General features: G+C 33.8%; 1 protein-coding gene across 1 annotated transcript in view; it reads right to left on the bottom strand.

The window, feature by feature from the left end:
• LOC132696754 (FERM, ARHGEF and pleckstrin domain-containing protein 1) overlaps window positions 1–27,818 on the bottom strand; it is a 136,772-nt gene that overhangs the window by 46,311 nt on the left and 62,643 nt on the right. The window contains exons 4-10 of the mRNA XM_060661764.1: window positions 25,371–25,536; window positions 19,702–19,882; window positions 17,411–17,654; window positions 15,567–15,727; window positions 12,354–12,428; window positions 4,539–4,657; window positions 2,084–2,256 (exon numbers count right to left, since the gene is read on the bottom strand). Of these exons, the coding sequence (XP_060517747.1) occupies window positions 2,084–2,256; window positions 4,539–4,657; window positions 12,354–12,428; window positions 15,567–15,727; window positions 17,411–17,654; window positions 19,702–19,882; window positions 25,371–25,536 (1,119 nt within the window). The remainder of the gene's footprint in view (window positions 1–2,083; window positions 2,257–4,538; window positions 4,658–12,353; window positions 12,429–15,566; window positions 15,728–17,410; window positions 17,655–19,701; window positions 19,883–25,370; window positions 25,537–27,818) is intronic.

Genomic DNA, 27,818 nt, shown 5'->3' with positions numbered 1-27,818 from the left:
AATTCCGTATTTCAGTTTTTAAGAGTTACACACCTCAAATTTACATCCAATAGAGGGACGAGTTTGGTGAATGAAATTAATAATACAGCGGCGTTACTACAGGTAGTTATACATGATTATAATTATGGCACTTCATTTTTCGCAATCCACCGTCTTTATCCCCTTTTGCAGGACTGTTTCAACGTCAATCATTTTAGCACACCAACTCTATGGGGTTTAAATGACAGTGATATTGCGGAAGGAGAAACACTGTCACACTTCCTTTTAAAGCGATTTCATCTACAACAAATTTCGATTTACAATCTCTTTTTCAGCATACCTATCTGAATTTTCTTCTTATGTAAAGCAAGCGAATGAATGATGTCATTTTTTTTTAAGATTATTTTTTCGGAAGTTCTTGAGTGGTTACCTGGTGGTCTTGAGCCATGACAATAACTGCTAGTCAGCCACCACAGAAAAATCAATATCTACTAAGAATGTGAATTCTTTTACCCTTTCCGGAGGGAACCTTTAATTGCAACGGACCATCCGCCCATGAAAGCTCGCCTCGAGCTTTTTAAATTTTAACCTGGAAAGTTTTACCCAACTTTCGACCAGATAATAGATATTCTAGTTTTCCCTTCAAAACTTTTCGTAACGAAAATTCATTTCCTGAACAATTTTCCACAATTTCTTCTTACCCATAAGTGGAATGAAATTATTCTTTTTATTATGTTGTCCAAAGTTGGTATTTCCTTTTAAGTTTCTTTTTTCTTTTACTGTGTGACCTCATGGGGCTTCGTTTATCCTCAAGCACGAGTCGCTTTATTGTTGACTGATCAACTTCAGCCATATTCGAAAACATTCCAACTATTCTTGCAAATCAGAATGTTTAGTTTTGGTGGCGAGGAATGAAAATAATAATTTTTATTAATGATTTATAACTCTCCCGCCTTACTATATTCATTCACTATTCATTTTCACAATAGAAAATATAGAACAAGAAAAACAAGAAAACCATGGAAAATATACGGTCGGTATAGAAAGAAAAAACTGCCTCAAATTTTCTCTTTTTCCCCTTTACATCCTTGAAATCAACATGTTTATTTGTCCCAAGTAATATTCTGCATTGGCCGCAAATAATAGTGCAGGATTTCCTATTTAAAAAAATAAATATTAAAAATAACGCAATCTTTCAACAAATTTTGTTTGTGCTTTCGTGTATGGCATAAGCGTTTTTAAACACTTAAAAATGGCGAAAGGGCGCTTGTATTTGGAATAATGTTAGATCGTTCAAAATTTATGTTACAAGTGACCAGTTCTAGAGTCTCATAACTGAAACAATGCAACAATTTGTGAAATTGATTTTTATTTAATTAATTGCTACGGTTATATTCTCCGCGTATTTTGGCGACAATCTCACTGGGTATATGGCCATAAAAAACTCGTATGCAGCTCCGGTGTCGTAATCCGTTGTGATCGGGACTAGTACGAATCAGGTACAGAACAACGTGACAGTATTTTCCGCGTGCCAGAATTAAAATCTCGAGTGCCGTCAAGTATTGCCAAATTGTGCCGGTCAACAGCCAGAGCTGCATCAAGGTAGGCTAAGAAAAAAAAGAGATTGTCATTTTTCCTTTCGTTACATCAATATATTATTATTTAAATCGCCACGTAAAAGTGTCGCCGTTATGAAGCAAATCCTTTTTAATGCTGCTTAATTCTACATACTTCATATTGTGATTGCTTTTTTGCTGAGTGTTTGGATGATTCTATGCTTTGGTTGCTTCAGAATAGTTAGGCTGGAAATCTAAAAACTTTCCTATATTCAGGGGTGCTGATAGAGCCATTATTTCTACTTAACAGGACATCTAGAATGAATTTAATGGCCAGTCGCAAAGAATTAAGATGATTGAGAAAGGAACGTGGCTGTCTATCGATTCCATTGCAAACGATGAAAGTATCGTCAATAATGGAAGTAGTATTTGTACTGAATCGTTGTCTACCACCTTCACGCGAACCAAGGAAGTTAAGTGTTGCGAAATACCTATGAGATAACCTGTATGTGTCCACCGAAGCCATGGAAACATTAAAAAAAACTTACCGTAACAATGGCCCGCGTACTGATATTGGTGGTGTCTGGGGCCGAGCTCCAGGATATAGCTGTGCCGAGGCGGTGAGAGGCTGATTTCGTCGTCGGAGAATCCGGGCGTCGTTCCATAATAGCTCTGCCGGGTCCCATCGAGCCCAGGGACGCTGAGAGCTTGGACGCTTCCACTGGAACGCGAACGGGAGACAAATTTTTGTAAAGTCACACGAATCTTATAATTCAACGAATCAAATCAAAAAACACGTAGATTACCAAAAATTTGTGTAAGTACCGGGTAGCCAATTAACAATTAAGAAGAATTCGATTCTCTTTCGTAGAATAGATTTTAATGGAAAGTGGTGGGGGAGTTCGAACATTTCTGAAGGGATTTTGTCAGACTTGGAGTCGTTGAAAAGGGCTAGGTCATCCACGCTGCCCTGAGCGGATTGATTTCGATTACTTGTGTCACTGCTAGAGGGTGTTACATTATAAATAAAATCATTTTCTCCAAACAATTAAGTGCAACGATATGAGTTTTATTGAAACGCTAAATAAGGACCCAACGTGCTAGTGAAAATCACATTTCGATATCTCTTTCCTAACCTATAATATCAGTAAAGGAAATAAAAAATAAAAATATTAACTATTATATATTATATTATTAAATATTTTATAGTATTAATTATCAATTAATAAATTTACTGTCAAAACGCCAACATCATGTTTGCCAATATCTATAATAATTAATATACTAAAATAAGAAAAGACCGATAAAACAACAATTGCGCTTTGCGTGTTAATGCAGAATAATCCACCCCAAAGCGCTCTAAAACGAACAGTTGTGGTTTCAAGGGTTTGAAAATAAACATGCACCATATCAAGCAACTTGAACAGATGAAAAAGAAATTTTTTGCAACTGACGTCTACAAATTACACTATAAATAGCTCCAATGTAAATATGATTCACGTTTAAACAACACATTATAATTTTTTCTACTTTGTTTTTCAAAGCACACTTGGATTTAAAAATTTTTGAATTTTGAATGAGTGGTAATATAATTTTTGTACGTTTACAGTAACTTTATTTATATTTTGCTAAAAGATTGAACAAAGCGCCCTCTAACGTCAATACTAACAGTCTAAATGAAAATGCTCAGCGTTAATAGCCTAAGAGACCTTTACAATAACTCCAACAAAACGCGTTCTTCCATTCTGAAGCAATTAACATTTATTTGCGGAAATGTTCGAACACTCACCACTTTCTTTCAAGTGTAGAACACAAACCGTTTAACGAAAAACAATAGAATTTATGCTAACTTTACAACGGTGTAATTAATTACGTTCTTTAACTCTAAGATTTTTAACGCCAAGTCTTTACAATTCCTTTTCCATAATGGGTCGGCCAGTATATTTTTTGTACTTGGTTGTATACCGCGCTCACTCCTCAAACCATCCCATAGCTGTTCAAAAATTTAACCGATATAAGATAAATATGTCCCAGGTAAGCATTTTTCAATTAAGATGAGTTTGGTTTTTCCAGATTCTCGGATTTTACTATATCTGAAATAATGTTTAGAGTTTCGGGAATAGAAACTAATCAGATAATCTTCAGCTTTTATTACAGATTTCACAAACAAATTGAAAACATTAATTTAATATTTAAAATCATATTATATCTCTGGGATTGCTATACGATTATCGGCGATGCATTAGAAATGTATTGCGTATGCTGCCCATACTGTATTTTGGATAGATATGGCCAAAGTCATGGGTTGAGCAGAGAAGAGCAGAATTTACAACAAACAGATAGTATTTGCTATTGGAAAAGTTGTGGCAACCGTACTAAATCGTTTATCAAAAATTTTTGTGGAAAAATATGTGATGGTTTACAATGAAATTTTTATAAATATTTTCAACGGCCGAACTTCAAATAGTTTGCAAAAAAAAATTTATTTATTTAAAGAGTTTTATTATTTTTTAGGTTTAGCGCACAAGACTCATAACTTAAAATTTAACTGTACCTAATTTGTTAAAAAATAATTCCTACTTAATGCCGTTTAATAAGCAAAATAATATGAATTTGAATGAATATTTTTTTACACTATACTTCTGTTATTTTCTGTACAGCTTATTTCATAATTACAGAATCAAAATATATTGTACTTTTTGAATTTAAATTGAATAGCGCTATCTCTATACCTGTTGCCACCGCCTTAATTTGCATTTGACATAGACTCCTTGCGTTTATTACAAGCCCCATAGTTTTATCGCTAACCCCCATAATAATTAGCGTCAAATAAGGACAAAAAAGTTGGGAACGCAGTTTTCTTTTGGAAAAAACTTGCAAGCTTCATATGCTCCGGTTAAGACTCATTAACGAAAGAACAAAAAAATAAAACAACATAAAAAGCATGCGCCTAAATTACTAAAAAAAAAACACACACACATACACCGACGGAGGGGTACCTACCGCTCAAATTGCTGTCAGCCAAAGGAAGGAGAGGGTGGGCAGAAATGCTGTTCCCGACAGTGCTCGTATGCATGTTGGAGGCACTCGAGTGGGCACTCGAATGCCGGAAAGAGTGGGACCTACGGCAAGAGAATGAGGAACGTCTTGACAATTTCACCGGTACGAGCCGCCGCGTATTATCATTATTATTATCATAATTTTTATACTTTCGCTAAATAATGAAAAAACACACAGAACAACGGGAGCGAAATTAAAACATAACGCCATATTAACACTGCCGTATATACAGGGTGCCCGGAAATAACGCTCGAATAATTAAAGGGGCGATTCTACGGGAATAAATTGTTTTTGATATGATCATGGATCCGGAAATGGATGCATGGTTTTAAAGACACAGGGTGTCAAACTTTTAAAAAATCTTCACATAAAAACCTAATGGAACTTGCCTTCAATTAAGCACATGCAATAAATTGTTTTTGTTTTCTCGTAAAGTTGCTTTTTGAGTTGCTCAATTTGAAAAAAAAAACGGCAAAAGGCATTTTTTGTCAAAAATATCTGTGATGCCACGGCACTTCCTAATTTTAATTAATTAAGCCTAAACGAGCCTGTTGTCTTAAAAACGCAATCAAATTTCAACGAGATAAAAAAACCATGTATTGTATACACCCTCCACACTCGCATGTTCATGTGAAAAAAAAAGTCTTATTCGTTCATGTAGAGTCGCCCCTAAAATTATTCGAACGTTATTCTCAGACACCCTGTATATAGAAAATATAAATGAACAGCTACACACTTAGAACATAGTGAATCTAGCCAAACTATCAAGCTTTCGAAAAAGTCGTCCAGCTAAACGCTTTCGCGGCATGGGAAAACGTTTAACCCTTTGAATAAATGAAGTGTATTACAGTACAACCCGATTTACTATTCCTGCGTGCAGAAACGGTAAATGTCAAAATAGCGACTAATTACATCCTCGTTCCCTTAACCGCGACGCAATTCGTCTTCGAAAAGCTGTACAAAACTAACGACCTGTCGGTAAACAGCACTTTTGCAAATATAACGCATTATTCAAAAGGCTAAACAATCATGCTCCACACGTCACGAGCGACCATCCATCAATTGCGTCGCGCGTAGACGTCCAACTGTTATGTGACAAGGGGGCGGGGATTACTAATAACGGAAAACTTCAAAAATAACGAAGGTGTGACATAGTATGGCAAGCTTCGTGTCGTCACATCTATTTTTATAAAATCTTGCAATTTTGCCTTCAATGATAATACGAAGTTTTTGCAACTATTTCGAAATTTCACTATTACGTCAAGTTGGTTAGTTTTTATCCGGTTAAGACGTAGGTTTTGTGACGATTTGTTGACGTTATGTTAAAAGGTAGGGTTGGCTTTGTTTTTCGTTACTTACTAAAAATGTGTTTATAGCATATAGATATTAGACAATAAAGTGGTCCTACTACGTAAAGTTGGGAATGATCTTCCGTGCGTGCCTCTACATTTCACCCACTAACTTTGCACTTTGCGCCATTTGCTTTATAAACAGCGATCTCAAAATCCCAATCAATGTTCAGGCAAGAAGGAGTTCTTGCCTGAACATTGATTGGGATTTTGAGAAAATACTGGCGTAGAAAAGACTTTCCCAACATTTTTTTCATTAGGCAGGCTCTAGTAGCTATATGGTTTATAAAAAAGGATGATGATAAACAGCATTAACAGCCTCTCTTTCGAAATTAAGGAGTTGATGGGTATTGGGGCGAGTTAATGAAAAATCAAATGGTTATGTATTACTATTTGCCTGCGTCGGTTATTGATGAATTAAACTTACTCTTTATAGCTTAACTGAAACTGACATTCTAATCTGTACCCGCTTATATATTGTTTGAGGGGGGCGCAGCTAAAGGCAGGCAAAGACCTGAATAGCAGTTAAGATCGCTTGTTTCATTGGAGATTTTTATAGATTCTCGGAATTTTCTTTGGTAAAAGAATTTATTACATGCAATCATTTTTGTGTGACCGACCAAGATTTGATTTCCGGTTTCAAGATTGTGCGTGATTTCCTGTCAACTAAATGACCAAATATCAGGTATGATTTTATATTAATAAAAAGATCTAAGAAAAGGAGATTATTATTAGTTTCTATTTGAATGGGAAAACGTATGTTGAGGTGTATAGACTTTAAATGCTTAAGAAAATTTTGGAGGGATTCTTGAAATTTACTATAGATTACCATTTGTCTATTTTCTCCCAAGTAGACAACATTCCGTGCCTATGCGACAAAGAATACATTGCATAAATAGGACAAAAAATAGCAACTAAGCTTAAATAACTTGAAAGAGCACGACAAATATACTCATTAGCAGTTGCCGAACCCAATCATGAAATGTTATTATCTTATATATCAGCAGGTATAAAGTACAATGCAATCCAGTTTCAGTTAACATCTGAAGAAGCCAACAGGATGATTAGCGAAACATCAGCAATATTAAAATAAATCTGTTTAATTTTTGGAGGAACATAAGAATATAGTGTGTAATGTTAGCTTAGATAAACATATCTAGATATCAACAAGCCATCTTTTGATCCTACTACAAAAACCCAACAATAAGTTAAAGTACTTACTTCTCAAATCGATGAAAAAGTTACACGTATATTCCTCCAAATATTCCTAAGCCTAACTGCCCACTAAGTCCCATTATAACTTTTGTCGGTTCATTCTTATACAAGCCGATCAAGCTTATTGCAAATATTTTAAATAATACTTTTTTAATGGCTGACAAATACGATAAAAACTATTTCGAATGTCATAAATTACAGAATAACACTAAATAAAATTTGAGGGATTTCTTACAGCTTTTTACACAGTACCAACAACAGTTATTTTAAATTTGATAATAATTTTTGCTTTATGATATTTCTACAGTGAAGTCATCTGATTTAAATGCGTTATTGCATGATATGACACTATTATTTGAAATAGTAGCATGAACCAAGAAATAAAGAAAAAAGAAAGGTACCTCTACGATCCTGTCATTATTAACAAAAAACGAGAACTACTGGACGTAGTAATTACTGCCTTTTAATATAATGAGACTCTATTCTTTAACTACAAAAAAACAGATATTAAAAATCTAAACGGGTGTTTTTTTAACATAATCGATAGAATCTCTATAAAGTTGATAATAATTTTGACAACCTTTAAGAACCATTTATGCAAAACACAGAAAGCTAAATCTGTCAACAAGTAAACAAAGTAAAAGATATATTAATCGTTTTTTCGTTTACCTTTTTTTTCTTTCCAATAACATATTAAAACAGTTAGAATACTAAATTTAAAATGTTTGTTGATATGGTTTTACTGTACAGGGTGAATCAACTATAGAGTAAAGTTCATTCTGTCCAAAATGGTAAATACAAAATTTGTTATAATAGGTACTTCATATTATTTACTTTTTTTGTGAATCTAAAATTTGACCGTTATTTTGCCTTTATGCGGCTCCAGGATCCTTCTCCTGTTTCTTTTTTAAATCTCAACAAACTAACCAAAACTAACATAGACAGAAAGAAGGGTAAATATTAGAAAAGTTAAAATAAATCGCAATTAAAGTATTTTAGTAAGATCTTTAAAAAATTATTTATTTATTTATTTAAAAAGATCGAGACTTTTCAATTCAAAAAGATCCAAATACATTTTTTTCAAAATTCAATATCTTTTACGTCGTCTTCGAATAACGCTAATATCAAATTTGAGTGAAAACCAGCGTTTCTGAAAAATTAAATATTGTAAAAACTATTAGCTTTAAGTATGTATTATTATTAATAAAAAAGTTGAAAGATTTCAAAAACGAATTCAAAACAAAATTCTAAAATAAGGTTTCTCCATTTAAAAAAATGTGTGTTTTATTCGTTTCGCTTTTTTGAACCCGAAAAATAATCCTTATTGTGTGCATGGTTTGCTTTTGGCTGTATTTACCTTTGCTAACATCAATTTCTGTTTCTCACTATTTTTTATGTTTCTGCTCACATTTCAAAAAAACTCGCACAGGTTACTGTAATATATTACAAATGGATTCCTCCTGCGTCAGTTGTTCACGAATCGAATTTGCTGACGTTTCGCCGCCACAGAAGAATTTGATTTTTAATAAATCCAATCCAAAACCGATCAACTAATTAATATAGGAAGATGATAAGGTTTGAAGGCTATGTTACAACCTTATAAAATACGTTAATTTGATTTTCTATTAATGAACCCCTTTAACCTTCATTTTCTATAAGCAGAAATTTAATGTATCTGAATTATACCCCCAGGATGGGATTTAAAAAAATATTTATGGTTAAAACCTTCAGCAGCAGCTTTTTTAAATTTTTCAAAAAATTGAAATGGAAATCAATACACAAATTCAATCAAATCAAATAACGACAATAGAAACGATTTCTTTGGTGACCAAATCAGATGTTGTCGATCCATTGGTTGTTTTTTCGAAAAAACAAAAAATAAACTAGGAAAATTAACGCATTTAAAAGGTGACACAATCCAAAATATTTGCCACTTACTGTGCTAATACTGGCAACGCCGAAATTAGGAAAGAACCTTAACATACGAATTTTTGTTACATAAAATTGAATTCGCTTTTTACTGAAATAACTGATAAAAGTTTGTCGTTCAAATCCAAATTTTAGTTAAGAATTTTATAAAAAAAAATAGAATTAAATTAAAATTCATTAAAAAGACATTTTCAAAATTGCATTAGAGTTTTCTTGACAACCCTAAATTTTTTGTATTTATTTTTTTTTATATAAAAAAAATGCTCAATATTTGCGCAAAATTTGTTATCAAATTTTTGACTGTTGTCATTATCGAAACATAGCAGGGACAGAAAATAGTGACACCAAATTGGTGAAAAAGACGGCGATTGAGTACTACAACTTAAGATTTTTTTTTACTTCAGTTAAGGTAATGTAAATATAATTAAGTAGCACCGTCTGCATATATTCTTAGGCCCAGTTGTTCAAACTTAGTTAAAATACAAGTGAAAACTCAATTTTTGACCGATGAGATTAAACTATTAAACCAATTTATTCCTTTCTTTAAATGAAACACCATTTTTTTAAATCCATTTTCGAATTCTGCGTAAATTTCACTCATAATTCATGTCACATATCCTGTTCTCTATATCATTATGTCGTATTTAATTCTAAATTTTAAATCATCCAAGTTTTGTTGTTTTTTCTCATACACTTTTGGTTTTAATTATCCCCAGTCAATTTGAGGAAATTATAAATATCGGACTCTAGGAAGATTTTGATAGAAGAATAATCTCCAACAATATTATAATTCAAAATCTCCGGCCAAACATTGGTTTTTTGTGGATGTGGTGGTACCATTCAAACAAAACATGACTTCATCATTAAACACTATCTGACGATGGAAAATTGGATTGAAGTTGCACATTTCCTTCATAGTTTTTTGTCAAACTGTAGTCTACGGGATTATCAAAATTTAAGAACTGTACTGGTACTAACTACTTACCTGTTTAACTGAAAATTAAATTTCTATTTTTTATTGCTTTGATTATGAAAAGTAGTATAGCGAATGTTACATCAATTTGCAATTTGACATAGAATTCGAAAATTGATTTATGAAATGGTTTTACATTTAAGAAAGGGAATCGACATCTACTTTTTGACCCACCATGCATATTTTTTGCAATTTTGCTCGAATTCCACACCTGATTTTTAAATGAATGTGTTCGATATTTTATCTGTTCATAGTATATTTCATTCTTTAGCTTTTGAGGTACACATCGACCTAAACTCTAATTGTTTTAGCAATTTATGAAAGATGTGTGCGTAAACATGCATAAATCAAACTGATAGCATCTCGTATATATTTTTCATATTAAATTAAATAAACCAACCCGATTTTAGTACGATGACCAACTTTGAAGGTGAAGGGCTTTTTCCGTTATTCACATATTTCACACCAGTGTGCGCCATCTACTCTTCGAACTTTATTAATAGAGGAAAACGTCATTTCCAAACAGTACCGAAATCAGCGGTACGAGAGTAATCAAATAAGCTTTAAACATTGTCGGCCATTTACTACTTCTTTTTAATAAATTTTAAATGTAACGTCCCACGGATAAATGGGGGTGGGGAAAGTTCCAAAAATCATGAAATGCACGCGACAGAACTTATGGATGGCCCCAATTGTACTAAGGTAGATAAAATTTAGTTATCGGCGGTTCTTTCTAAAACGGGTGATGATTTTGTATAATACCAAGCGAAGAAGCATTTGGTAACAGTACATTTTGGACAATTTCCAAAGTGGTTTCTTTAAACGCCATGCATTTTACGTAAAGAAACAACCTAATATCGGGTATCCAAAATGGCACGCCACTACTACAAAAACTTTTTAACAAGTCTAGTACTAAAAAGCCAACTCTGAAATACAACACTACATGAACGGTATGTACAAATTTATTAATAAGGTCCGTGGGGAAACAAATTCCCCATATCTGATTGATATAATCTAAAAACGTATTTCGCATATTCCGATTTTTAAAACACATATTTGTGAAAATACGTTCAGTTACGTGGTTGCTCTAAAATCAATAAACATGAGAGATAAAATTGATAATTGCGTCTGCAAAAAAGTGTGACCAACAGCGAAAAACTAAAAAAATAACTAAAAAAAAACTGATAGGAACGATAGCAATTGTTTTGACCACAGTGGTCTTTGCAATCATCCGAGGGTCATTCAGTAAATCCTTAAACAACTTTAGTCTATCAGGATGATTTTGAAAAGGTTGAAGCCGAAAGACACCACAGCTGAGTTGGAGGAAGTTACGGGGAAGGCGAAGTTTGCGTTAAATGCACTTCTCCAAAAGAGTGTGCTTCATCGACTGCGAAAAGGCATTTGACAGGGTACACCATGACAAGCTCATAAATGTTAAGTAAGGATGTGCTGTCCAGAGTCTCCAACATCTTTCGAGTTCAGTTAATATGGCAGGAGAGGAAATGAGGTTAAACACAAATGGAGATAAAACAAAGTTCATCATATTTGTCAGCCAAGCATATCCAGATACCTTACGCTGAGTGCTACCTGACTGAACTTGATCACAACAAGGAAATACAATGTACAACATACACACAACTTTCACTCAACTCACTCGTTTGTAATGACAATATATATCAAAAACTTTTTCAAAGAATGGTAAAGTGCTATATATGGTGAAGATTGATGTATGAGACTGAGATTTGGACCCTCAAGGCTGCCACGATCAATCGTCAGAGGCGTTTGATATATGGTTGTATAGATAAATGCTAGTAATATCATGTGTAGCTATGCAACTGAGGCTGTTTTGAATAAGGCTGTTCGAGAACTCTTGCAAACTGTTAAGTATCATAAACTGTCATACCTGGATGAACATTACTGTATTTTTCAATTTATTATCAAAGGAAAAATAAAGGGTCGTAGGGGCGTGGGAGGAAAACAGGTCTCTTGGTTGAAGAATCGGGAAAATGCAGTGCATAATTACTATTCAGAATCATTGAAGATACAGACCAACTGGCCAATGTAATTTCTTAAGCTCGGAGGAGCTCACAAGTCGCGAGAAGACGAGGGCTTAAAAATTAGAAATTATGTTGATAATTTTTTTAAAAAATTGTCAAAATCTGCTTTTTCTATCTCGTTCTAAGGGCTTATTGAACGACCCTTACTTTTAGGTCATACGTTTGTTGCTTAAATATGTATTGCGGAAAACGGTATTTTTTAAAACAAAGTTAAGGCTTTACATGCAAAATTTACCTTTGGAACGTCTGCCTCTTGACGTAATTGTCACGAACGAATTCGACCACTTGTTTTTGGGTCTTCCCGCTATACCTGTAGACGAAACCATGATTTAACAACGAATTACCGACAATCATTTGCTTACTTAATATTTTTGGCAACAATTTGGCATTATTAGGTCATTTTCTGAATAGTTTCTTAATTTTTCAAAGAAACTTCCACAGGCTAATGCAGTCGTAATGCTTTTTACAAAACTGCTGGATTCCTCCTGCGTCGGTTTTTGCTTAGTCGTAATTGCTGACGTTTCGCCTATCATCCTGTTGGCTTCTTCAGAGCTTGACTGAAACTGAGTTTCAGTCAAGCAATTTCGACTAAGCAAAAACCGGCGCAGAAGGAATCCGTTTTGTAAAAAGCGACTAGTTCCTTGCACATACCTATGATTCAAACAGTTCGTTTTTCTGCGCATGTCCATAAATTTCACACAAACACAACAATCAAATCAACCTGCACCATTTTCTGTTTAAACTACGATTGCTGGATAATTTTTTCTATAAAAATTCATTAGGATCTGGATATATTTGGGCAAAATACAGTCGAAAAAATGTCGTATTGACGAATTGTCCGCGGCCATGTCCAATGTCCACATTTTTTCATTTTGGAATATGGTTCTATAACTTGGTGTTCAAACAATAAAGTAGTACAGACGCATAGGCAAGGTATTTATACAGGATGTTATTAACATGACATCATATAATTTAATGAATGAATTTTAAAGTTGAAGGAAATATTACTCCGATTTTTTCTTATAAAATGCTTGTCCTACCATTAGATTTTTCTGCCTACTAACACTAAGAAGTATCCCCCATTGTTAGCAAGGACACTGCAACTATTAGTATTAAAAGAAAATTGTAGTTGCTGGTATCCATAAGCGCCCCAGTTGAAAATGATATAGAGTTTAATCTAAATTCAAATTACTTGCTATTTGTAGAAAATCTAATTTTTTTAGATGTATAAAATCTCATGCGGACTGTAAACTACTAAAAAAGGATTTTTATCTATTGAATGAGTAGTGCTCGGTTAATAATCTGCATCTGCACATCCATAAATGTTCATATATGGTTTTTAGTCTGAAAAATGTTGTGTATACATCTGGATAAATTCACAGATCACCAGTAAATAATGATCAGCCCTATTGATTGTACCAAAATTAACCAAATGTTGAAATTCGTAATGAGAATATCAAATGATTTTTAGGATTTAAATTGCTTTCTTACCTTATGATTCGTATGTTCAATCAGTTTTGAAATGTGTTTCTATAATTTGGCGTCAAAACAATGAATTACATACAAAACGAATAGAGGCAGTTCAGAAAAAGTTTCATCAAACATTAAAACATTACGGCTTCTCTAAGAGGTTCACACTTAGAACCGGGGCAAATAATGACTCACAACTTGGCCACACTACAGAATAGGAGAGCATATATAGACATTCTTAAAATACTTTGATCTGATCTTTATGCAGTTTTACGTTCTACCTTAAAGATTTTAAAACGGCTCCTCCTCTCTCATATAGCGATTTTAATAGAAGGCATTGTTATAATAAGTCAGTATGTCTTTATGTCCGTAGTATTTTAATAGATATTGCGAATATTTTGACAGACAAATAGAATTAAAAAATAGTCTAATCCACCACTAAGCAACAAACACTACTGTAAACTATTTTCTTTCAGCACCACAAAAGGCTTCTTCCTGTTTTTAATAAAATCACTAATTCACTATTTCCAAAAAAGAACAGTAGAAAAGGTTCTACATAGCTTATTCAAAAAGTCACATTTTTAATATTTAATCACTCCGTGAAACATCTCCAGTATAAAGGTTGATCGCGATTTTCTCTACACTAGCTACGAAAACTTCCAGTTCACCCTAAATTGGACTGCATTACTAAATATCTTTGAAATTTCGATGAAAAAACAGTACAGTGTTCTTAGTAATACAAAATGAACTCTGACTGGTTCACAAACAATTTTATTTGTAGTGTTTAAACAAATAAAATCTACCAGACACTTTTATTTTACAATCAAAAATTAACTTAAACAATATGCTTCCAAAATAAGTCATCACTGTTTATTTGTTACATTGTTCATGGTGTAACGTGTTATAAGCCTGGAGAAAGTTCCAACGTCTTCAATAATACATCATAAAATTATAAAACTTGCAGCTAAAAAAATTAATTTGGTTACCTAATTACTAGTTGTTAATTTTTTTGCATTATCAACGAAATTATTTGACTATAATTTTGAGTCAATACAATGCAGTAAGACATCATTAAAATAAAATAAAAAACTTAATTAAGTAGTAAGTAGTGATAAAAAATAAGTTTGAAAGATAAGAAACTTGTTATAAACTAATATGTTATAAAAAGTTTAGTTAATAATAATAACAAAATTGGTGTCAAATAAAAAATATCAATTAATAAAGTGCAAAACAATTCCACACCAAGTATATTTATAGTGACATATTTATATAAAAAACAAAATTTCCGAAACCTGACTCTCTTTTTGTAGGTCTACTAGTACCTATTCTGAGAACACATAATATCCTTAGAACTCGATTTGAAGTTCAAATGAGTTTGGCGCAAAATGTGGCATGTTTGGCTTTGTGCTGTAACCATGTACCACGACCGGATGAGTCGAAATTAACAAGAAATATTTGAGGCTAACATGTTCCGACCTTATTTGGTAACGTTGGTTTATTTTACAGGCCTGGAGATTGTCAGTCTAAGAGTGAGATGCCCTCTTGCGGTCATAGTGGTTCTGTTGGGCATAGACATGTTTTCCGCCGACTTGAGCCCAACAAAATATCTACTCGGAATAAGTGTGGGGATCAGATTCACCTAATTAGATTATATAATGTCACTAACATAACACCTTGTATATCCTAGTGACTATACGGTTCTTAACCTAACTTTCGCTTATTTGGACTCTTAAACAAACAAATGTCAGTCATCAAATGTATCCGTTCAGACTTTACTAATCAAAACTTAGCCTTAAATCGTAGCCAACTTTTCAACCACATGAGCTTTTAAAAAGTAACAGATTTAAATGTTTCGGCGATCGTTGGTGTACTGAATCATGTAAGTACAATCAATATAAGATTAGTAATGGACACGCCACACCAACGATCGCTGTATTATAGATTAGATCGACTATAAACTAGTAAAATTGAAATATACCTAAACGAGCTGCCCCTGGACAGTACCCTTGTCTTATGTCTTGATACGTGTTTCACCGACGAACACCTAAAGAACCCGTGATTTTCCACGCACTTCTTCCAAAAATTTTTACACTCGTTCCTACCTTCGAAAAAAAACTCCACCGTATCCTTGTAGTAACCCTAAAAGTAGCACAAATTGCGGGGACATGCGACGCACACCAACCCAGGGTTCTCAGCTATATTTTTCGCCGGACTGCACGAATAAAACAGAGAATAGGGGCGCAGAAAAGAAAATTAATTTTTGAACCAATGAACTCAGCGAAGTCACCAACTAGTCGGCATAATACAGAAGATAATTTTCAGAAGAACACAATAATTTTGGTTTTACTAAGACTGAATGTTAAGGCTTATAGGATGACATCTTATTTCAGAACTCGTAAAAAAAATCAAAAACAGTAGAACACATCCTGAAGATTATTTTACATATAATATAGATAAAAATCTTGTCGTTTCGAACATATTATGAATTTTGTGAAAAGCGACGTTTCCAGGTTCAAAGATATCGATCGACTTCTCCGACTGAAAGAAGGCCTTTATTACATATTTTTGGTTGGTTTGCTTAAAGAAAGGGATCTATATGAGTTGTCTGTTCCAAAGATAAAAAAAAAAAACACTTCATTTTTATAATTTTATCGAATTTAGCCTTTTATAAAAGGGTGACTGTATAAAATTGCCTATACAGATAATAGTTGGCCAAAGAAAATGACGAAATTTGGCAGAAAATAAATTAAAAAAAAAGAAAAAATAGAGCACTAAAAGAATGGCACCTACTATTTACTGTTGGTTGACAATTTTTCTACTTAAAAGTTTTATAAATCATGATGTGTAATTAAGTTGTTAACACAAACGTTAACTAAACTTGTTTAATTTCGAAATATAGAACAAATTTTATCAAAAACATTTTGACATTTACTGAAAATTATTCAGATCAAGAAACACAGAAACATGATGATGATCTTTTTTTGATGTTTAATACAGGGATCTCGGAAACGAGAGCAGATACGTCAATAGATATTTCATAAAAAGACATTTTAAGTTTCAATAAAATTTATTGTTAATAAAATACAGTTTTTATGAACGTTTTTGATTTTTCTTCTACTTCTTAGCTTATCATTGTTCATCTCAAGATTATTACATAAAATAACACGTGGATCACCATAGTAATTTATTTAGTTTTTACAAAACATTTCCGAAAATTCGATTATTATAATTAAATACTTTAAGTCTTTCTTTCTCTAGTCTCTTCTCCCTCCCTCACCCCTCTACTATCTCTCTCTCCCTTTCACTATTTTCTCTCTCCTCTCTCTCACCTGTACCACCCTCTCACCCTATCTCACTCTCTCTCCTCTCCATCTTTCTTCTCTCTCGCACGAATTAGAAAAAACTTAAAAGTAAAAGTTTTTTTTTAATATATCAAAAAATGACAAGTGTGAGAAAAAAAAACTTTACGCAGTTAGGAGCATTTTAAAAAACCGCCGAAAATTAGTTTTATTTCAATATCTACGAGTATTGTCAACTGTCATATCTTGAAAAACTAGGAAAACTTTTGAGTAGAACTTACAAAACTACAACTCTTTTTCCCATTTAAACTAGTATCTACCTATATATCTTCACAAATAATTATATTATTTAACGATAGATACAAAAGCGAACGTACTACCACGAGAGGTCAAATTTCTTCTGCCTATTAAGAAAATATATTTAAATTCTCGGCTTTTTATTTTATTATGAAATTATTCTAACATTTCCAGGCTTCCACGTTGCTGAGAACCCCGATCCATCCACCCCCGCTCCAAAACTTACGTAACCCTCTGGGTGTAATTTTATCAGGAACCGTTTCCTTTTGAAGGAAATCTTCCGGATTTTTGCCCACGAAAACGTATTGATCTTAGTGTAGTTTTGGAAGACCAAGATGCCCATGTGCGCCACCGCCAGATTGAGGGGCACGTTCTCATGATCTTTCGCGGGGTGCATTTTCATCCCGTACAGTTCGCAGCGGCGTGCGGTCTCCAACAAATTTAAGTCCGCCTCCGCGGGGGACTGACCGCTGAAAATTCTCTCATATACAGGGTGTTATTTAATAAGTGTTCGATATTTGGCGGGATGATATCGTAAGTATTTTCAAGACAAACCAGTTGATATAAAATGATGCGTTTAGGAGATACAACGTGTCAAAGTTTCATTTAAATGTTTTCCTAAATAATGCCAATTTTTGAACGAAACTTAGTACCTGGAGGCTTTTTGATATGGAGATGTGATCCGGTCAACACCAAATATGCTTTTGCCACCTATATCATAAACGAGAAAAAGTCCTTCAAGCCAAATAATCAAAAATGCAAAAATTTTTTTGCAAAAAAGGGATTTTGTTGAACCTTCTAGAGGTTTTGGACATTACCAGAGCAGTATCAAATATCAAGATTCCTGTGTGGACGATCAGACTTACTTTCACTTCAACTTCACCTTTTCGAATCACCTTGTTTTAGGGTCGTTATTGCAAAGTTTCTTCTTTCGAAACCTTTCATAAGTTACTTATTTCAAAATTTTTGCTTGTTAATCAGCACTTTATTTTCAATATTTTGGTTTTAATATTTAGTCAATATTTAGTTTTCTGCATAATAATATTTTATATAGTAGGTATATTTAAAGTTATTCTCCTTACAAATATTTTACAATTTGAATTTAATCTAGACTTAACATTAATACTAATAATTCTACATTGCGAACGCACTGCATCGGTACACTTACTTGATATTTAAGGACCGCTAAATTGTCGTTTCATTTTACGTTGATATATAAGGGTGATTTGACTCATTTTATCCTTTTTTATCATAAAATACAGCTTGGGTGGGTTGCAGCGATCTATGCACTTTTTCTACTCATTACAAGTTTTTTCTATCCCCTAGAATTTACTGTTTGTATTTAATTTGTAATTTGTAATTTAAACCTTTATGCACAAGTAGGCGTTTTGCAAAAATCTGTTTTAAAACATCCGTGTCGACATGGTAGCTCCGTCACCTCATATGTAATTTACCCGTGTTCTCTAGAGTGCCGCTACTTGTTTGCCATTTCCATTTCAGCAATGTTATATCGCTCTAGGATCTCATGAGGTCTTTTTCCTTTCTACGTTATTATATCTGCCGAAACAAGTGTACCTTAGGGTCCAGCTTCATACTGGTGCTGCATACAGAATCACGAGTAAGCCACTGTACTTAGCAGCTACGATTTCTATTTAGCCCGAATCGAGTAAGCGCCATAACTGTTGCTTCTCCTTTTGTGACTGGGGCCCTTCATCCTAGCGCCTGGTCAAAGAAAATTTGAGGATATTTTATGTCCACCATGGTAGTAATCCTAATTATTAATCATAACGGTAATGGTTTCTTGTATAATTGTTTGGAGTCTACCCATTCTGTGTACCAACATCTCTATATATACTTCAGCCAGCAGCACTTTTGCCGGCATACCCAGTATATTATCAGAGGATAAATTCCACATTCCACAAGTCCAACAGATCTCGGGAGAACGCCACTAGTTACATCGACGATTCTTGCTCTATTACGTTAAGCATAGCATCCACTGCTTTATTTTTTCACGAAACCAAACTATATTTTTGCTAGTTCGCCCGCTGTATCTATTTCATGGGCAATTCTGCGTTTAATGAGGTTGTCAATGAGTTTGTCTATGCAGCCGATGAGGTATAGTGTTCGGTTGCTCGGACTTCTTTGTGTGGTTTTTCAATGAGCAACCTGATATTTTCCACATTCCACCATGGATTTAAAAACACATTCAACTACTTTACACCAGAATATTTCGTAAGCCGGTTGCTTCTAGCTACTTAAACATAAAATAGACTGCGGATAACGCAGGGTCGTCCAAAAAGTCATGAGCTTTTAAAAGTTAGAAAACATATGTTGGTGAAGCTCCTTTCATGTATGAATTAAACGAATCACATCTCATACCATTTTTTTTTCAGAAATCGTCATTATTTACGAAATTATGCTAGAAACACACAAAATCAAAACGAAGCATATAGCACACATCTATAGTAAATTTTATAATGAATAAACGAGGTTAAACTGTTGTCCGTCTATACTTACGCGTGCTTTTTATGATTCTCCATTATTTTCTTTTCCATATCGTGGTCCTGTTGCGGAACGAACTTGTAACTGGATAGGTAAGTGTGATCGGGATAATCTTCGGCTACGAAGTCGCCGCATTCAGCCTGAACGATGTAACTGGCCATTAGGGCTGCCGTGTTTTCGTTGCATTGCATAATACCTACAACAGAAGGTTCTAAGAACAAATTCTTGAATAACTTTAAATATGCTTACTAAGTAAAATATAATTATGCAGAAAACTAAACATTGACTAAATATTGAAACCAAAAAATGTGAAAAGAAAATGAATAAATTTTTGAAAATATAAATAAATTATAAATAAATAACTTCCGCGATCTGAAAGGTTTGGAAACGGGAAGAAGCTTTGCAATAACGACCCTAAAACAAAGTGAAGTGAAGTGAATCTAATCGGATCGTCCACACAGGAAATTTTGATATTTGATACTGCTCTGTTAATGTCGAAAAGCTCTAGGAGATTCAACAAAATCCCTTTATTGCAAAAATGTTCGATTTGAACATCATTATTTGGCTGAAAGGACGGTTTCTCGTTTATGATATGGTTGGCAGAAGTATATTTGGTGTTGACCAGATCAAATCTCCATATCGAAAAGTCTCCAGGTACTAAGTTTCGTTCTAAAATTTGCATTATTTAGGAAAACATTTAAATGAAACTTTGACACGCTCTATCTCGTAAAAACATTATTTTTAAAATCATCATTACTTAAGATATCATCCCGTCAAATCTCGAATTTTCATTTATTATTCTTTGGTTAAAACAAAATAGAGACTTTTGTGAAATAATATTTACAAAAATGGTGTAACACCTGAACGTCTCTATACGTATTTCGAACAGGGCGAGGGAGTGTAATTGCAGTTCAACTTGGGAACTAGTGAAGCCTTGTACAGCATGATACGTGTTGCAGAGGTCATCAGAAGAAAGTTTAAGCTTGTTTCATAGATTATGAAAATGCTATTAACAGACGAATCGAATAGATCAATAATCTTAAAACCGTATGGCGATATCTTCATTATCAACCGCGATATATCGGATTCAGATTTTATCTACAATTCTCCGTTTTCTAATAAATAAAGTCCACTTTCTTATTTTGAAAGCCAATCATAGTTGGCTATGACTTAAAAAATGCTCGTGTCGAGCTCTTTTCACCCATATAGTTTTGTAGGTATCTGTGACGAAAAAAGACAGAAATATAGGACATTTTTTGTTTATGAATTAGTAGGCCGTGCATAGAGCTGTCAATGTCAGTTAAGGACATCACTTTTATTCTATATCGAATTTATTGTTCTGTGGCACATAATTTTAGTAGCCAAACTTAACGTTTTAGTTCATTTAGCAATTTAAAATGTACCAAAATTATGAAAAGTATGATTTGATAGTGTTACATTTCGTGAAACGAAAACCCCAGGGGCAGCCAATAGATATCCAAAGCTGCACCAAACAGACAAGCGAATGCTTTGAACGTTAAGAAATAATTTAACAAATTATGCAAGTTTCAAAAAACCAAGGCAAAATCAAAACCACCGGGAATTAAATATAATTGGAGAAGCATTGGAAAATACAAGTATATCCTTATGGTCACTAGCTGAAGCAACGAATGCTGAAAAAATTAAAGTTTTGAAGTTTGGCTAGAAATGTTCCGAGGTAGATTTGAGGAACCTTGTTTTTTAAATGTAAATTTGACAGAGGAAGGTTATATAAATATTTTAAGAACATGCGTTGTTCCGTTTTTGGGAGCCATTTCTTGGAAGGAGTATTTGTTATCAGCCTCATATATTTAAAGATAAAATTTTCCAAACGAAAACAGAGTTAGAGGAAGTCACTGGAGAAGCCTTTGCTGTGAATAGTTGCCATTCAGAGTAAAGAATGCGGGGCCCAATTTGAACATATACATTTACATTTAATTTTAAATTTTAATATTTATTGCTTATTGTTTATTAGGTTAAAATATCTGTAAATTTGTTTTCTAAATAATCAAAAATATTAAAATTAACCAATTAAAATAATATCTAAACATAAAGTAAAATATTACATAGCTCTTGGGTTTCTTATTTTTCACTAAATTGGCCCTATCTTTTTTATAGTTCCAATTGCGATTAAATTATTTTAAAGGCTATGTGACGTCTTTTTGAACATACTATGCACGGCCTACCAATCGTTAACATATAAAATGCCCTATATTTCCGAACGATTTTCATCGCAAATATCAACATACTATTTGGCTGAAAAGGGCTCGATGCGGACATTTTTTTAACGCCATAGCCACCTATGACTGCCATATAAAATGAGAAGGTTGTATTCATTTATGAAAAAACGGAGATCTGTAGAAAAAATCTGAATACGCCACTGCATTTGCCTTACAAAAATGCCATAATAATGTTTTCATCCGAATCCAAAATTTTGATAAATAAAAGTTTTAGGCAATTTTCAAAAGGATCAGAAATTGAAAAACGCCCTATATCTGGGTTTCTCAAAAACCGAACCCTTGACATGTTTTTGCTTTATCCAGTTCAGAAAAAGGTTTACGACCGCTCAGTACATATCAATCTGCGGTATGCCGATGTCCCAGAAATTCTCCAATGTATGATTATAAGTAAATCACGTGAACCTCCACTAATGATAATAATAAATGGAAAAACATTGAAGTGGTTGAAAACCTTAAATATTTTGAAACTTGGATAAACTGCAACATAGATCCTGACCATATGTCTATTTTACTGTACGAGTGTGAGATATGGACGCTTAAAGTGACTACCAAAAATAAAATAGAAGCGTGCGAAACTTCTTAAACTGTGAAAGGTGAGATTGAGGGTGGAAATGGTATTGAGAGAAGAAAATATTCCTGGCTTAAGAATATCCGAGACTGGACTGGCTTAGACCCTCACACCCTGTTTCAAGCTGCTAAAGATCGAATATAATTTGCAGAGATTGTATCTAACCTTCACTAAATGAAGACGAAAGTTTCAAGAGTAGAATGAGGGTCGAAGTGGTATTGAGAGAAGAAAACACTCCTGGCTTAAGGATATCCGAGATTGGACTGGGTTATACCCTCACACCCTGTTCAAGCTGTTAAAGACGGAATGGGATTTGATGAGATTGTATCGAACCTTCACTAAATGAAGACGAAAAGATTCTTATTGTTGCTAGTTTCAAGAGTACTGGGAAGGCGAGATTGAAGGTTGACAGACGAAGGGGAGAAGAAAACACTTTTGGCTTAAGACCGAGAGACCGAATGGGAAATGAAGACGAAAAGTTTCTTGTTATTGCCAGTTTTAAGAGTAACTCGATCACACAAATGGAGTTACACAACCAACTCTTTAGTACGGTTTTAAGCATGTTTGTTTGATTTTCCTAAAAGGCAATGAGTACAAGAAAACTCCATTGTTTAACATTGTTAAAATTGTTGAAACAACTCCGGCATATAATTTTATTTCTGTCCAAGATGGCCGCAAATTGACAAAGCTTCACTGGCCGTTCCGCGTTCCAAAATACATTTCTTTGTAAAAGTAGACACCATAAAAGAAGTTATTTTGATTTTGAAATATTTAGCACAAAATAGAGGTTCCTACGAACCTACAAACAAACTTCTGGAAACGCAACAAAAACCAAAGTACAACTTGTTGTTTCTTGAGCCTACTAGCCATTAAAAATTATTAAGTAGCAAAACTAAGGTTTGGCAAAAAACTGTCCTTTGGCGGTCATATTAGAAAGAAACGTTAAAATGGCGTAGAAATCGAGCTACTTTGCCCACTTGCAATTTAACGGACTATAGTAAAAACCGATCTTACAATGTGACGTTTTTATTTTCTTTATTTGTACCCTCCAAATGAAGTAAGTAAGATAAGTAAATGAATTACTACCTTTACATGAAAGAAAAAAGACAAGCTTATAATTTTAAACAGTTTTCAAAAAATTTTGATTTTTAGCTGCCAGTTGAGACTTTGACAATTTTAAGTGACAATATGTATAACAACAAACACAAGTTTAGGCCTGACAATTAATATAACAAAATTAATCGTATGGTCCTGAGTAGGACTGATATTCCAATTATCGGAATACGAGTAAATTAGGGGAATATTGAACAACCTTCCTTAAACTAAAAAAAAATACAAATAAAAACTAAACTAACAAATAAACAAATAAACTTTAAACTAAGACACCGAACCAATGAATGTTATGTTTGGTCAGTTCTTTTGTATCGTGCAGAGGTCCGGACATTAAAAGAAAATTCAATAAATAAATTATAAGCATTCAAGACCACCAAAATGCTGCAATTAACAGAAACATATGACGGACGCAGACGCAAGAATTTGCATGGCACTCTAAAAGAAGACTGTTTAATAAAAAATAATTTTGTGGATTTTTTACATCGCCAAGCAACAACAACAAATTTAATAAACTATTCTGAAAGTGACAGAGATTGTGGAAAATTGCCAACGAATAACAAGGAAATATTAACGAAAGCACTGGAATTTGCACTGTACTTCTCTAAACACTGATTTATGTATAGTTTAAAAAATTAAGTTTGAGAAATAGTTTAGTCGAGTAGTCAAGTCTATTTGCTTAGAATGTTCATTGGCAGTATCGAGACATTCAATCATGTCACGATATGTCAAGAGAGGTTGAATAAAACTATTCAATAGCAATAACATTGTTCGGGCGAGAAAAAAGAATCCAGTTTTCTTGAAATGAATTTGGGGACCCGAAAAGAACGTATTGCTACAGCAGGGAACCAAGGAACAAAATCGTCCACAAAGGAAAACAGAAAGTGAAAATGAAAGTGTGTGCGGAAAGTGAAGATGAATATGAGAATTGTTTTTGTCTCCTTTGTTATGAGCCCTTCAGTAATTCGAAACCGATGAAACGAGTGTCCATGAACTATGTAGCGATGGATCGCCCCTTTTTACGTGCATAACTGTGGACTATGATTAGTTTCATGGTTTAAGAGTTTTCGAGTTTCATGCTCTAAAGAGATTCTGTTATTTAATTTTGAAAATTGCGTTCTTTTTCTGTTTGTATAGAGACTTGCGCCTTTCAACAAATGGTTAATGTTATTAATTATGTTATTTCTGGAAGAGAAGAAAAAATTTCTAACATGCCACACTAAAGAAACAACCTATCCACGTGTACCGCAAATTGTTACAGTTGTCAGTGGGGTAAAAACTTTTTGTTTTCTTATACGAAAGGTAAGTTTTCTTTAAATTGATATTATTTTTCTTCCGATACGGAACCTTTATCATCGAACGATACTAAAAAAAATAAAATTTATATTTTGTAACAGCCAGTCCCCCGGACATCCTCTACAGAGCAGAATGCAAACTATTTTTAGTTAGGCTCTGAAAAAGTCAACACTATGATTGGGAAACGTCAGCGAGTTCAATTCATTAACAAACCGGCGCAGGAGGAATCCAGAAGAATTGAAAACAGTACCAAACAACCTAATAGAATTAGTAGTATCGTATTCTCTCTTTATCTCTTCAACCTGACCTACTCGTCATTGATCATTTTCCGTTGCTAATTGCTATCAACTTTAGTTCGAAAGTTTAATTCATATCTTAAATGATATGATAAATAAATAAACCTTATTTATGCGTTTGTTAATCCGCTTTCTTTTTAACAGCTATTCATTTACCTTGAGCCAAGTCCCTTTTCACCTGCAAACAGAACAAATATCGAGTGTATTCTTCTTCGAGTTGCGCGGGATCGGGCGTGTAGAATTTCACGCAGAAATATAGCAACGGATCGACCAGGGATAGGCCGAGTTGGCGCGATATCGGCTTCTGGAGGTCCAGCCAATACTGAAACAAATACGATGAGTTACGACGCATACGTTTTATAATTTCATTAAAACTTTTTAACTCGTAAATTGAGTTAGAAATGGTTTTAAACTCAGCTTATATTTTACGTGACGCTTGTCGCGGAAATTTGAATTTGTTTTCCTCTATCGCGTCGTAATACGAAAAGTAGTTCAAATAAACCTATCTCGACCAAAGGCATTGCCTAGGGGTACGGAACCTAGCGTTGCTCCCGCGGTAAGAGTGTACACCGTAGTTCTTCTTTTAAATTCAATTCCCTGGAAGTCCACGTAATTTTTCGGAATTCCTTTGTTTCTTTTGTTTTTTGAAAAAAGATTCAAACCCACTAACCAAAATATTTATTATTATATTAAACTAATTTAATCATTAAACAAAAATATGATAGTTGTCATTAAACACAATACATAAATAAACAAAATAAACGTTTGTTTGGGTACCTGCAATTCAAAATGAGTTGGTACAATGACAAAATAGTTTAAAATAACTATACAGGCTGGTCTGTAGTGAATGAATGTGTCAAAGGGTTTTTCTAATCCCGTCTGTAAAATGCCTAACTACATACCGATCTAGCGTGGGGGAAGCGTCACTTTGCCACGGATCTGAGCCACTTCGCACGGTCATCTCAGTGAATGTATTCGTGTTGTTTTGCAAAAATGTGCCCAAAATCTAACCGTAGTAGAAAAAGTATAGTATGGAACACGTAAACTTTTTAAGTCACTCGTTTATTAAACACTGGCTCCGCTGCGCTCCGCTCGTGAGTCAGATGCCGTTTACCGCACTTGTTGCATAATAGTATATTATGCAACAAATGCGGTAAACGGCATTAAAAAGCGTTTCGAACGTGTTGCATACTATACTTTTTCTACGACCGTTAGTTTTTGGGTACACTTTCGCAAAACAACCCGAATACATTCACTGACATGACCGTCAGAATTGACAAACGTCAACATTCAGAGCGTGGGAAATATCTCCGAAAACATCCGATTGCGCCTAAACCCGTGCGGTAAAATCCCGAAAATGTCCGAAGTGGCTCAGATCCTTGGGAAACGAAACTGACGTGGTAAAGTGACGCTTCCCGCACGCTAGATCGGTACGTTATCAGGTATTTTGCAGACGGGAGTAGAAAATATACTGTTTTGATTCAGCGAATTATCTCGAAATTCCTAATTTTTTTCCTCTTCAAAAAAAAGTAACGGTACTAACAAAACATGAAATAGCGAGATTTTAGGCTGTAACTAGTACCCTCCACATGTATGAAAAAATAGAATGTTATCGTCTTAACCAGAAAGAGAAAACCCCCCAATTGAAGTTTTTATGTCGACATTTCAAAAACTACTTGGGTCATAAACACAATGTCTCAAAAAGAAATTGTTCTAATGAAGACGATTGATTACATTCCATTTGAACAGATAATATGTTAAGGGTACTAGTTACATTTTATAATCTCGTTATTTCATGCTATAATTTTTCTGTAAATACCGCTCTGTTACAATTTTTGAAGATTATTGTAAGCAAAAAAATTATACTATATTTTTTCCAACAAAGCGCAGTGTTTTCGAGATAAATGTATAGTTATATTTTATTACAAGTAAATCGTTGAATCAAAAACACTTGATAAAGTTTTTTACATTAGCGTTGACTTTCATCAAACTATAGAACTTGGAATTAATTCGAAGCCCTTTCATTAATCAAAAAAATATTTATTAACTATGAATATCAAAACGTATAATAGATGAAATATTGTCCATTATTTTCTACAACCTTTTCCCACTTGCGGCAAGAGAGGGATCCCACGTCGACAAAACTGTCTTTAAATGCCCCATGAGCTATTGATCTGAAGAAATGGTAATCATTTCAGCATTTCAAAGTATGTTTTGACTGGTTTCAAGACATGCTGACGAACATTGTCATGTCATATTCCGGCAGTTTTTTTTAATTCACGGCTCAGGCGCATGAGTTGTGCTCCTGTAGTCATTTCATTCACAACCAGCTGATCCCACCAAATGCATAGCAGTAGCTTACATCCGTGGATATTGCTTTTCGCCACTGGTGTTGATGATTCACCAGGCTTCACGATGCAAAAATCCTATTCTTTTTTCCCGCTGTAACAGTAAATCCATTTTTAATATTTCTCCATTGGCCTTAATTCATTTGGAATCTAATGTTCCTCCTTGTGAATCCCTAATTTTTAATAATTAATTAATAAACTTCTTTATTAAGTAATTTTTATAATTCTTCATCTTGGAATTTTTTTGGACTGCCCA

The sequence above is a fragment of the Cylas formicarius genome, unplaced genomic scaffold (assembly GCF_029955315.1).
Source record: "Cylas formicarius isolate icCylForm1 unplaced genomic scaffold, icCylForm1.1 PGA_scaffold_1__22_contigs__length_36826433, whole genome shotgun sequence".
NCBI lineage: Eukaryota > Metazoa > Arthropoda > Insecta > Coleoptera > Brentidae > Cylas > Cylas formicarius.
This window is presented reverse-complemented; position numbering and strand designations above follow the sequence as displayed.